General features: G+C 40.2%; 1 protein-coding gene and 1 non-coding gene across 3 annotated transcripts in view; one reads left to right on the top strand and one right to left on the bottom strand.

The window, feature by feature from the left end:
* The window catches only part of cep192 (centrosomal protein 192), a 31,550-nt gene that overhangs the window by 15,176 nt on the left and 4,072 nt on the right, over window positions 1-12,302 (top strand). For both annotated transcript variants that reach the window (XM_046399496.1, XM_046399495.1), the window contains exons 28-48: window positions 1,319-1,444; window positions 2,253-2,390; window positions 2,584-2,647; window positions 2,872-3,011; window positions 3,825-3,917; window positions 4,274-4,392; window positions 4,631-4,828; window positions 5,286-5,376; window positions 6,441-6,620; window positions 6,780-7,040; window positions 7,173-7,294; window positions 7,819-7,928; window positions 8,237-8,399; window positions 8,692-8,782; window positions 8,938-9,016; window positions 9,260-9,383; window positions 9,675-9,780; window positions 9,885-10,113; window positions 10,559-10,635; window positions 10,951-11,046; window positions 11,290-11,409. In XM_046399496.1, coding sequence (XP_046255452.1) covers window positions 1,319-1,444; window positions 2,253-2,390; window positions 2,584-2,647; window positions 2,872-3,011; window positions 3,825-3,917; window positions 4,274-4,392; window positions 4,631-4,828; window positions 5,286-5,376; window positions 6,441-6,620; window positions 6,780-7,040; window positions 7,173-7,294; window positions 7,819-7,928; window positions 8,237-8,399; window positions 8,692-8,782; window positions 8,938-9,016; window positions 9,260-9,383; window positions 9,675-9,780; window positions 9,885-10,113; window positions 10,559-10,635; window positions 10,951-11,046; window positions 11,290-11,409 — 2,727 coding nt within the window. The remainder of the gene's footprint in view (window positions 1-1,318; window positions 1,445-2,252; window positions 2,391-2,583; window positions 2,648-2,871; window positions 3,012-3,824; window positions 3,918-4,273; window positions 4,393-4,630; window positions 4,829-5,285; window positions 5,377-6,440; window positions 6,621-6,779; window positions 7,041-7,172; window positions 7,295-7,818; window positions 7,929-8,236; window positions 8,400-8,691; window positions 8,783-8,937; window positions 9,017-9,259; window positions 9,384-9,674; window positions 9,781-9,884; window positions 10,114-10,558; window positions 10,636-10,950; window positions 11,047-11,289; window positions 11,410-12,302) is intronic.
* LOC124065504 lies at window positions 5,848-6,041 on the bottom strand. The gene has a single exon (XR_006844435.1). It is a non-coding gene; the product is annotated as a U2 spliceosomal RNA (small nuclear RNA).

The raw sequence follows: 12,302 nt of genomic DNA, 5'->3' as shown, positions 1-12,302 counted from the left end.
CAACCTGACCTCTGTGTTTTGTTTCCACATGACAGGTTGTGTCTCCATGGCATTTCAGATGCTCTATTTGCCAGTTAGGGGGGAAAAAAGACGTTTACCTCAGTGAATTGAATCATGGCTCTGTTTCAACTGTTCAAGAGCCTGATGACAGCCGATAAAAATTTCAGTTAGAAATTCATCTGAATGTCCAATGGGCGAATTGGGCTGTGATCGCTCCTTGCTCCCCTTTGTACACTATGTGACAATATTTGAGCAAAAGTCCCAGCCTTGGGCTAGGAGAAAAGGACTGGAGCTCCTGTCAACACAAATAAATCAGCCAGGACTTCTCAGAATCATATGCAAAAAAGATTATGCAAAGGCAAGATGTCACAGCAATAAACCCAAGCCCGTGACCTAATTGATTTTTTTCCTGTCCTTTTATTTCTGAATCACACTGTATTTTATTCATTTATTTATGGTTCAGATATAATGGGTTCATTGTTATCTAACTTTTTGTCCTGTCCTGAAATTTCCTGTTGGTGATCTGAATTTAACTGTGTCACTTTTACTGCATTTTGGTGCACGTATTGGCACAAACCCTTCCCTCCGAAATTTCTAGATTTGACTGGAAAGGTCACCTTGAAAGCTGTTTCTGAACCGCCCATGAACACGGCTTTTTCCCTTTTCCTTACTGCCCCCGGTAGTTTGATAGCCTTCCACGGTTATCTTCCTCAGGTGGACTTCAGTGGTTTTGCAGAATCGACACTATTTCTCCTTAATGCTGACACCACTGTCTCTGTACTAAACTATGCTCCACGGTGTGCTACTGGTTTTAATATTTTAAATACGCCATACATATTTTTAGGCACACAAACTGTTTGTACTGCATACTTTATGTCATTTAGCTTGTGATTTTAGCTCACAGTACATAGCATATCTCACTCAGTGTATGGATCCCACGGCACACCTCCCCTCTGTATGTTGAACACTGTACTTCTAACAGGCATACATTTTGAAGTATAGCACATCATTGCGTTCTCATACTTAATACACTTCAAGTGCAGAATTTATCTCAAAGTCTGTCTGGCTCTAAAATGAGTTGTGCAGCTCAAAAACTTGCGTCAGAAATGGATTTAAATTGTATAGTGAATGCACAGCTTAAGAAATAAGCCAAAGTAAAATACTTAAGGGTTGAGATTCATGTACAGAGATGGTGTTTTGAAATATATGTTGTCAAAGTGAAGTTGCTTATTCTGGCCTTTTTTGATAGACCAATGGATAAAGTTAAATATGCTGCATTGCATCTTAGACAGGATCTGAAATTCATCTTGATTCTCAGGTTGAAGTAAGTAAATCTGGCTGTCTGGACTTTGGAGACCTGCCAGGAGGCAGTGCCAAATCCATTCCCCTCAAACTGCTCAACAGGACTCATGCTACAGTGCCCATCCGTCTGGTCATCAGCGCAGTGAGTCAACATAATACATTTCTGTTTATCCTTAGATCACTTACAAACACGTATAAAGATGCATGACTGTGGTACTGCGGTTTCTACGTGTTACATGGCAAAGGATAAAACACAGGTGCACATTTAAATGCAACTAAGCAGCAGATTTTCAGACACCATTTGACCTTTGTCATACAATGCACCTTGAGCTCATTCAGGTTAACCTCATCAAAGCTAATGACAGAGTAAATGAGTGGTATTAGTGTGCTGGCTTTATGAGAGAAGATAAAATATGTTTCAAACTACCTTTGAGCAGTCTCATTCTGTAACTATTATGTTTAAAGGGACTCTGTCTAAACGGACCCCAAAATCAAATATATTTTCTCTTATCTTGGGTGCTGTTTATCTAGACCTTGTTATTAAGGTTTTCAGATAAATTTGTGATCTGAAAATTGTGATTGTGATTGTTATTGCGACTGAGTACCACAAATTAAGTGTCATCTTGTTCGATTATATTTAAGAGAAGGCAGACATCTCCACACTTAGTACTGCCAAAACTTGGCAACTCACGCCAGAATAATCTAGAAGGATAAATGGCAATTCTGGGATAAACTGTCCCTTTTAAATAAAGATGTGTTATATTTGTTATTTAAACTTGGATGCAATTGGTCCTAAATTCATCATGGCTCAGGCCTTTATGTTTCTGTTCTAACAAAGCGTGAGTGTGTTGTAGAGGGAAACTGAAAATGCTTTTGGTATGCAAAGTAGTAAAAACAACAGTGATCATAATACACTTTAGTGGCTCATGTTTTACATCTCATTTCTCCAGAATGCTACAGCATGGCGATGCTTCACCTTTTCCAAGCAACCTGTTGCCATGACATCTGAAGCAATGCAGGCTGGACACTTGACCCCAGTGTCTTCTGCCTCAGTGATGAATCATGTGATGCACGCCAGTTACGGAGAGGTTAGAACTATATAGTGATGTTCTTATTTATTAATCAATTTTTTTTTTCATTAATTGCTTAAAGAGAGGCAGGACATTAAGATGACAGGGCTAAAGCAATTTCATGGATCCGTTCTGCTTCTCTATCCAACCTGTTGAGCAGTGACACTGGTTTTGTCACATGAAAAACTGTTTCTTTTTTACTCCCCTACAGAATCCACAGAGCTTCATGGTCTGGGTTCACTTCCAAGCTCCTCAGAAATACACAGTTTCTTCAGGTAATCAATCTGAATTGAGTGCTTATTGATTAGCACTTCTTAACACTTTATGGATATAACCACTGGCATCATTCATGCTCAAGGCAATGGGCTGCATTAACTGTTTCATATGTCGCTTAAGCTATAATAATGTAAGAGACAGATGATTTTCACATTTACATTTTCCAGGAGAAATAACATCAAAAAACAAAGAAACCCAGTTATTTTGTGGTCGTGCTTAACAGGAGAGCTCGGTCCGGCTGACGAATACAGCGCACGGGTGGACATTGAAGTGGACTCCCCTGGTCCGAGTCATGTGATCAAGAGTATTCCCCTCAGGGCCAGGTCTGGAACTGCAAGGGTCCATGCTCCTAAAGACCTGCAGGTAGTCAAACAGGCTCATGTCTGAGTGTAGCTCTGCACAACGCTATATTGTAAATGTGTCGTAATATATGTTCTGGGACAAGTAAGTCTTCAGTACGTTGTGAATTAGCCACTAAAATTTAAGTGCAAATCATTGCACAAGGAAGACTTAAGACGGTTGATAATATAAGAAGAAGCAAAATTAAACTGACAGAAGCATACACAGTTACTATTGTAATTATCTATGACCATCTTGAACAGTTAAACTAAACAGCTGCTGCAGATTTCTGTGTTAAGAGCAGTGAGTCACCTACATATCAGCAGGGATTCGCAGGTTAGGTTTTCTCGTGTAATGGAGACCAGCTAGTCCTGTTCTGCCAGTAATTTATACAATTTCAGGCTTAAACTTGAAAGTGAGATGGCCTTGATCATACAAGGGGCACCCTACTGTAAAATGGTGAAAAGAAAGGAAGTTCTGAATTCTTCCAATTTACTGGCTGCTTTAAACCTTTGTGATTTTTAAAGTACATGCAAGCACACCTGGCCAGTCACTGCGCAATTAAGTTTACTTTTGAATGTTAACCAAATGAGATATACAGCAACAACATCCATTTGCTGATTCAAATGTAATTTCATATTATTTTTTTTATTTCATATTATGTCCAAAGACTTTAAGAAAGGAAATTGCTGGACTAATCACAACTACATTTGGTTTTATTTGATATAAAATTTGACATAAAACCACCTTTTTATCATCATGTTTCATTCATCCTGTAACTTGTTTTGGCCTTTGTAGAGTGGGCAGTCAACTGCTTTTTGTACTTCTTCTGTCTAGACTGTCAGCCTGTCCGCTCCACTGGGTAAATCCAGTCAACAGATGCTGCCATTAAAGAATGCAGGAAACATTGACGTGCAGCTAAAACTCAAGGTAATTCTGACCTTTACTTTTCTTATTAGATTTGGGGTTTGAGGAAGCCTCTGTGACATTTTGGGCTCAGATTGTGGCACATACTGGAGGGGTAGGGTGGGGATTAATTGATATTTTCCTCCTGTTTTTCCTTGTTTTCTCAATTTTTACCTTCTTCCTGTCTTCTTTCTTTCACTTTGCTTGTTTTCTCTCTTTATAACTTTGCTTCTTGTTGCTCCTCCTGAAATTTTCTTTTCTTTCCTTGTTCACTTTCTTGCTTCTGTACTTCATCTTTCCCTCCATCTATTGTCTCCCAACATTCAACCTACCTTTTCTTTGTTTCCCTCTCATTGTCTCTCTTTAATTCCTGTTTATAGCACAGTGATGCTGATGACAGTTTCTCTGTCACACCTGATGAACTGTCCCTGAGAGTGGAAGAGGAGCGAGGCATCACGGTCTCCTTCAAAGCACAGGGCAGCCGAAAATATCGAGAAAGGTATACAGACATTTAATCTTTTTACAAGTGCTTAAGTAGTCACAATTTGTTTTGTGCAGGAAAAGTCCTGTTAAAAAGAAAACAAATTTGATCCTTGGAGTAGATATATATTACAGAAATGGAGTTGATGCTACAAGATTTGGCCATTTGTGTTTTTATGTGTTGTCATATGTCATATGTTCAGAGGACGTTAGAAGTTGCTGACCAGGGATGACTTCTTGAGCTTGTTTTGTTTCAGCCTCCTCACCATCTTGGTGCTACCATCAGGGCCTCAGTATGAGGTAACCCTAAAAGGAGAAGTTGTCTCAGAGCACTCTGGGAAGCCCGCCATTCCCTCTGCTGCTGCTTTCGGTCCTGGTGTGGCCAGTGATGTTCCACCCATTCTCTCCAATAAACAGTTTGTCGCCTGGGGAGGGGTCACTCTGGGCCGAGCTGTGTAAGCAACGTCTCAGTTTCTCATTAATTCCGCTATTATTTGGTTACAGGAAAAAAAACAACATTTTATTGATATCAATTATTCATTGGAAAGTAATCAATAACAAAATCTCAAGGACTTGGAGTTCACCTTATTCGATTAAAGCTTCTATAATGTTATTCATGAGAAGGGACAGGGGGTGTCTACAGGGAGTGTTATTCCTCAGAAGATATTTCAACATAATACACAATTTATTTACACTCATTCAGGGGAGGTACAGTACAAGTTGGTAAGAAAGCTAAATCTTCTATAGGACGTGTGTATTGTTTAAAGGTTTGAATGCACCCAGACTTGGCTATTCTACACAAATTAGGACATTCAGATAATAATTTTCAATCTCAAAACAAAGGTTGTCAAAAGTAGTTTGACACACCTGCATGCAGTTTTCTCCTAGCTAACAGCTGCCATTGTTTTTCAGCCAGCAGAAGCTGGTTCTAAGAAACAACTCGACCGGCGCCACCCTGCAGCTTCGTTTGCTTATTCGTGGTCAAGACCAGGACTGTTTTCAGGTAGATAATTTGCATATTTGAAAACAGACGAGAGTTCATTTTCATTTCCATAATGTTTTGTGTGCATTAATTAAAACAATTCACTGCAAGTGTTTTTATTCAATCAGTTTTTCCACATGTAGCTTAAAACAGAAAACAGAAAAACAGGCCGAAGCTGAACACTTTGTGTTGCACTAAAGGAGAAGAAGAAGAAGAAGAAGAATCAGCTTTATTGACAGTATATATATTTTTACATACACACACTGAATTCGTCTTCTGCATTTGACCCATCCTTAGTTGAACACACACATGCAACACCCGGCAAATTACATGCAGTGAAACACACACAGGAGCAGTGGGCAGCATCAGGCGCCCGGGGAGCATATTGGGGGGTTAAGTGCCTTGCTCAAGGGCACATCAGCCGGCTAATAGAGGGGGGGAGTATTTTTCGCATTAATCACTCCACCACACCCAAATTTTTCCTGCCCGTCCAGTGGGGGAATCGAACCGGTGACCCTCCGATCACAAGCCGCTTCTCCAACCTCTAGGCCACGGCTGCCCCCTTTTTCGGCTCCCAGTGCTAAAAATCCATTTAATATGCTGTCCCCTTATGGAGGACGTATCAGATATTAAACTGATAAGAACAGATACTACACTTGATCTTAGCCAAAAGGCCGAGAAGCGAGAAGGAGTACGTCACTAATTTAACATTGTGTTCCTATAACATTTTCAGACTTAGGGTGGTTAAAAAATTGATTGTGCAGAAACAGGGATATTATCTTTTTTATTCCTCTTGCATAAACATGGCACGTAAATTACTCATAATGCATCTTAATTGACATCAATTATTTGGACTTTCACAGTTCTCTGTGGAGCCGCAAAGGTACTACTTTCTCACAAATACGTATTACTCCCCAAGATCCCTAAACAGCCTTTGATGTGGCACTTTAAGAGTTCACATTTTCTTCTGACAGTCTGCAGTTTCTCCTCTAATAAAACGGGGATTGTAAAGACAAACTGAGTAAGCACTTAAGGAATGTCTACACTACTCAATTGTGAAGTGTATAAACTTGTTTCTCCCTTAGCTCCAAAGTATGTTCAGTCCTGAGGAGCGCCTGACCCGACATGGGGAGCTGTCCATTCGTCCCAAAGAGGACGTGACCGTCCACCTGCTCTTTGCTCCCACTAGGGTGGCCTGCATGTTGGCCAAGCTGGAGATCAAACAGTCTGGAATCCGGGCCTCACAGCCAGGGGTCAAATTCACTGTGAGGACTGTTTTGGCTCTGCCTTGCTGTTATCGCCATACATCATCACACATTTTTCTTGCATCATTTTCTGTACTGTCTTTTTTGCCATGTTTTCTTTATTTCATTAGAAGTTCTTGGGTTATAGTTTAACTTGGTTTCTATATACCCCATCTTCAGATTCCACTGTCGGGCTACGGTGGGACCAGCAACATAATCCTGGAGGACCAGAGGAAACAGGCGGACGGTTATGTGGCAACAATGACTGACATTGCTGTCTGTCACGTCAGCAAAGTTTGTTTGTGCGTGAGGAACACTGGCTCCAGAGCAGCATTCATCAAAGCTGTGGCCTTCTCTGATGTGCAGACACGATCAGTGATGGAACCCTCTGTCATCAGCCTTGCCCCGTCACAGTTTGTACTCAAGGAAAGGACACAAGAGGTACAAGAGAGGATACAAATGATCACACTCTGATTCAGGGAAAAAAAAAATTAAGTGCTCCAAGTGCTACACAAGACACTAGAATTGATGATTAGGAGTAAGAATTAACTGAAAATATGTGTGCGTTTTCAGGTGATCACTGTTCTAATGAAGTCCACCCAAAGAGAAGAGAGTCTGTGTCAGTCTGCCAACGCACTGCTGGCTACTATCTGTCTGTTTTGTGGAGATGAGGTCTCCAGGCAGCAGTATAGGAGGTGAGAAATTCCAACACGTTATTTCTAAGTTTATGTGTAACTACTGTTATAAAGTAGTTATGTAGGTAGGTATGGGAATTAGTAGGGGATAATTGGTAATTAAATTGAATCTTAACTGTCCATAAGAAAAAGTTTAAAAGTTTAAATCCTGTTTAAAGTTTTTTTTTTTTTCCAGGAGAAAACTGTATGCACTTGTAAACTGATTTTACAAATGGATATAGTAAGAACAATACAGAGGAACTGAATCTGTTGACCTTTATAAGGCCAGCATTTCATTTGTTTCCATGATGAGATCCACAGACATATTGTTTATGTCTAGCTTGTTTCTGCACAGAGCAATATTACTGTGATTCTCCTGCCTGCAGGTGATTTGTATGCTGGTCTGTTGTTTAAAATAAACATACACTATTTCTGGATCATTAAAAGTGCGGATAGGGTTTATAGATCCAATTCCAGATGGTTCTGCTTTTGTGAGAAAGCTGTTTTTGTTCCCCTCACAGCAAGTTTGTGTTTTGTTCTTTCAGATTGCTTCAGAGCAAACCAGCGGCTGTGCGGAAGGCTCTGTCTGAGAACAGTCTGCTGAAAAATGTTGACTTTAATGAGAAGTTCCTGGGAGAAGAAAGTATCACAGAGAGTAAGATGTCATTATAATTACTATATGGTCTCCTCTTAAAAAAATGAAATTTTCTGAAAATTTAGTTCAAATTGGCCTTTCAAAAAGATTATAAAGTCATCATTTTGCTGCTCTTTTGCTCATTAATTAGTGAATAATGATTTTTTACGTAGTCGGTTTCTAAAAGTTTCTAAAGCTGAAAGTCTTGACAAAGAAGCAGAAAATCATAGCTGTATGAATGTACATAGAAAGTTATACATTTAAAAAGGTTGTTGGAATACCTGTCTCAGCTTCTGATGGCTCTGACTAATAATTTACCTTTTCTGTAGCCTACGACCTGCCCCAGCGGCCCAATGAAGCTCACATCTTCTATGGAAACATGAGTAAGATAGTGGTGTCGTTACTGGGAAGTGCAAAGAGCACAGACTGTGAGCAGAGCAACCACACTGAGCTGCAGCCGCCCTCTGCCAGACGCAGTTCAGGGACTGTCAGGTACTGTCAGAAATATTTCTAGCACACTCCATTCAACATGAACACAGGGATACCAAAATGCATTTTAGTTACACATGAAAAAAAAGGTGCTTTTAGTCTATATGATACTTGATACCGTAAACTGATGTGGTAACACCAGTACTGTCAAACTATGTACAGTTTTTATAGCAAACACCTTTACATAAAATGCATAATGTGAGGTTTCTGCTGTGTTTAGTTTGCAGCTGTTTGATAGCCATAGTGCTTTGTATCATTGAAATAAGTGGACAGTTTAACATTGTGTACTTTCCAGTGGTTTGCCAAATGGCAACGTGTCTCTGGACGTGCTGCCAGTGAAAGGTCCCCAAGGTCCTGCCCTGAGAGTGACGGAGCCCTCGTTGAAGGTACCATGAACCCTCTTTAATGGCTTTATTATTTGTTGTGATGAGATGAGTGTTGATTATCTGGTGTTACTGGATGAGGGGGAAACACTGGTTTCACTGCTTTTGACATAAGAAAGTATTCATTTTTCGATGCTGAACATCCTTTTCTCCCTCAGGTCTCTGAGCCATTACACAGGCAGTCTGAGTCCTGGACCATCCATCCAGAACAGCTTGTCCTCGCATCTCCCACCATCAGTGAGTAGGATCTAGATTTCTGAAGCTTATTATTGTGTGATGTTTTATTACCTTAGTTTTGAACTCCACTACATATTTTGAGTATGGTCAGTGAAACGATCACCTCCAAACCATAAATGAATGACACAGTGGCATCTCACATTACAAGTACTTGGCAAGTACTTAAGTATTATTATTAAATATCACGCTGTTGTTGTTTTTTGTATTATTTATTTATTTATGTATCTATTTTTTTGTTTCTAGATGGTTCAGCCACCACCAGTCAGGTTCAGATTCGGAACAATACATCCAGTGAGCTGAGCTTTGATTTGTCCTGGCCAGCTCACTGTCTTACCATCACCCCTCAGCATGGAGTCATTGAGCCTCAGTAAGAATACACTTGTTGTTCAATTAAATGTTCTGGCTCAGATAAAGTTGAGGTTTTAGCATTAGAATTCGACCCCATGATGTTTGCTGCATCGCCTGTCACATCAAGCAAGTTTCAAATGAACTAGATTTTTATTTATGTGTTTTATGTTGTGGATTATGTAGGTAACGGTATCAAGTGTCATTATAGCTTCACTAAATGAACAGTTACAGGTAAAAGGTCCAGTCATAATCTTTGTGACACTATATGTATGCTTTTTAAATTGATCCACTGGTGTCTCATTTCCTGCAGGTGCCACCTGCAAATTTTGATAAGCCCCAACCCTTCACTGGCAACTAAATCTACACAGCTGCCATGGAGTGGACAGATTTATGTCCAGTGTGACGGTCAACAAAAGGTATATACACACAGCTCTTCAACCTTAAGAACAATCATGAATGTCATCATGCATTATGAGAGGCTAACAGGAGCTGAATGTGTCCAATGCGACCACTGGTTCAGTTCATCAAGGTCCAGATTCGTCGGGACCTGGCTCTGGACGTGTCTGCAGCTCCAGCAGACACAACCCTGTCGGCCCTGCCTCCTCAGGCTGCCACCCCAGTGGTGCCTGTGGCCAGGCTCACCACTAAGACCTTGCTGCCCCCACAGACCCCACAGGCATCTCAAGCCCTGGTGAAGATCAGTGACAAGACTATCATCTTCCCCACAACACACTCAGGGGAAACATCAGGTAGGCAGGTGACTGATCAGAGAACAGAAGTTGCTCTGTTGACTTAAATTTGGACTTTACATTGTGGTGATGACTGAACAGCCTAAAAGCAGTGGTCTAGAATGATCCATGCGGTGCTCATCATTTCAATTTTTTAATGTAGAAAAACTAAAAAAAAAGGTTATAGCTATAGCATAGCTTGAAAATAAAAAAATTTGAAAAATGAAAATTGTCATAATACATTCATTCAACAAATGAAAAAATACATTTTTGGAAAATTAAATTCAGTTTTTTGAAGTTTCAGTTCAGTTCAGTTTTTTTTTTCTTTTTTGAAATTGAAAATTGAAAAATAATTTCCACCTTCAAATTGGGGTTTTAAGTTCAGTCTGTTAGTAAGGCCGTGCAGTGTGTACACTCCTGTTCCCGTTGGAAGCTCAAACTCTCTCTGTTCTCTCGTCTACTCCAGAGGCCCAGCTGGAGGTGCACAACGGGGAAGTGGAAGTGAGGTGGTACCTGTCATCATTTGCTCCTCCATATGTCAAGGTGCTTTTTTCTTCATTATCTTTGTCTTCAGTTGACTCTTTCATTCTTTTTTACTGTTTTTTTCTATTTATTTTCTTCTCTGGGAACAAATGCTTCAATATGGTTTGTAGTTTATTTCCAATTCCTTTTGAGTGTAGTTTATGTTATTGTCTAACTGGATCTTTATTTTGTCATGAGACTCACTTTGTAAATGGCTTGATTTTGTAGGTCCACACTCTGAATGTTGCTGGTTTAATCATGCTGTTTTGTCTTGTTCCTGGCCATTGTGTGATAATGTCGTCTCGGGTCAAGCTGTGGTTCCTTCTCTCTCCTCAGGGGGTTGACAACACTGGAGATGTTTACCGGGCCACCTACACGGCTTTCAGATGCTCCAGAGTCTCAGGCACGCTGGGAGCTCATGAGAAGATGCAGGTAGGCACTCATATCCAACTAGACCTCTATCTAGAGCAAGTGGTTGTAAATGGATGGGACAAGATTTACAGCAAATGTCGTGGGTTATTGGCAAAATGATCTGGAAACTATTTTAAGTTAAGAGAAAGTTGATTAGTTTTCTTTTATCTAGAGTTTAGCTTATTAGGTGTATGAGTACGTCAGGCGTTGATGTGGTAAAATACAGTCTGATTGTTTGCTCTAATGTCATCCATGCTCTCCCAGGTGCCTATTACTTTTCTGCCCAGGGACAGAGGGGACTATGCCCAGTTCTGGGACTTGGAGTGCCACCCTGTGTCTGAGCCGCAGCAGAAATCCAGAATCCGCTTCCAACTCTGTGGCACTGTGAGGATTCATTTATTAGTTTTGGGTCTTGGAATCAAACACCACACCGAGAGCAAGTGTGTTTCTCTAGTAGAAGTGTTACACGGGACAAATCATTGTTAGTTAGTTGGAGGATTCAGGTCCCCCAAAATACAGTTACTGTAATATCTGCTTTTTTAAAAAATAAAATTTTAATTTTATTAGTTTGATCCACTTGAGGCTCCAACAGGAGGTGCAACATAACTTATTACTAAGCTCAGTAGCCACTATATTTCTATAGTTTTGGCCTACAATATAGTTATAGTATTCTCACTGTTCTTATTTTCTCTTCTTACCTGTGCTTTACCTAAACTGTGAAATACAGTCCTCTTACTATTGCAGTGTTTCATACTTCTGTACCAGCAGCAAAACAGAAAATTCTACAATTAAGTAGGCTTTTGTTTGCCATCTTAATCAGACAGTCGACAACAAGCAATGATTCACTAATTGTTTCGCTCGAAGACTAAACCATGTGTATAAAATCATAGCCCACTGGGGAAGTGTTTACTTAAAGGCATTAGAATGTGTCATTGCTTTCACTACTTTAAGGAAATAAGGGCACATATAGCAGTAGCTTGACTATTGCTTTGTGGTGTTAGTGACAGAATTAACAAATGAGAAAAGCGGGTTGTGGGATGGCGAGGAGGGCCACCCTGCTGAGATGAGCCTGCTGGTTTTGTGTGTGTGTGTGTGCTGCTTTAATGTGAAGTGTTATGACAGTCTCGGTTAACTTAAGAGCATACATACACAGCAAGCGGGATGTCACATAGATGGTTCCAGATAAGTAGGTTAAGTGGTTATGATGGTGCTTTTGTCGCTGTTGCCTTGTTTCTTAGATACATTGTTAAAATGAAGTGTCAGATCCCTCAGCGGTG

This window comes from Scatophagus argus, chromosome 9 (genome assembly GCF_020382885.2).
Source record: "Scatophagus argus isolate fScaArg1 chromosome 9, fScaArg1.pri, whole genome shotgun sequence".
Classification (NCBI taxonomy): Eukaryota; Metazoa; Chordata; class Actinopteri; family Scatophagidae; genus Scatophagus; species Scatophagus argus.
This window is presented reverse-complemented; position numbering and strand designations above follow the sequence as displayed.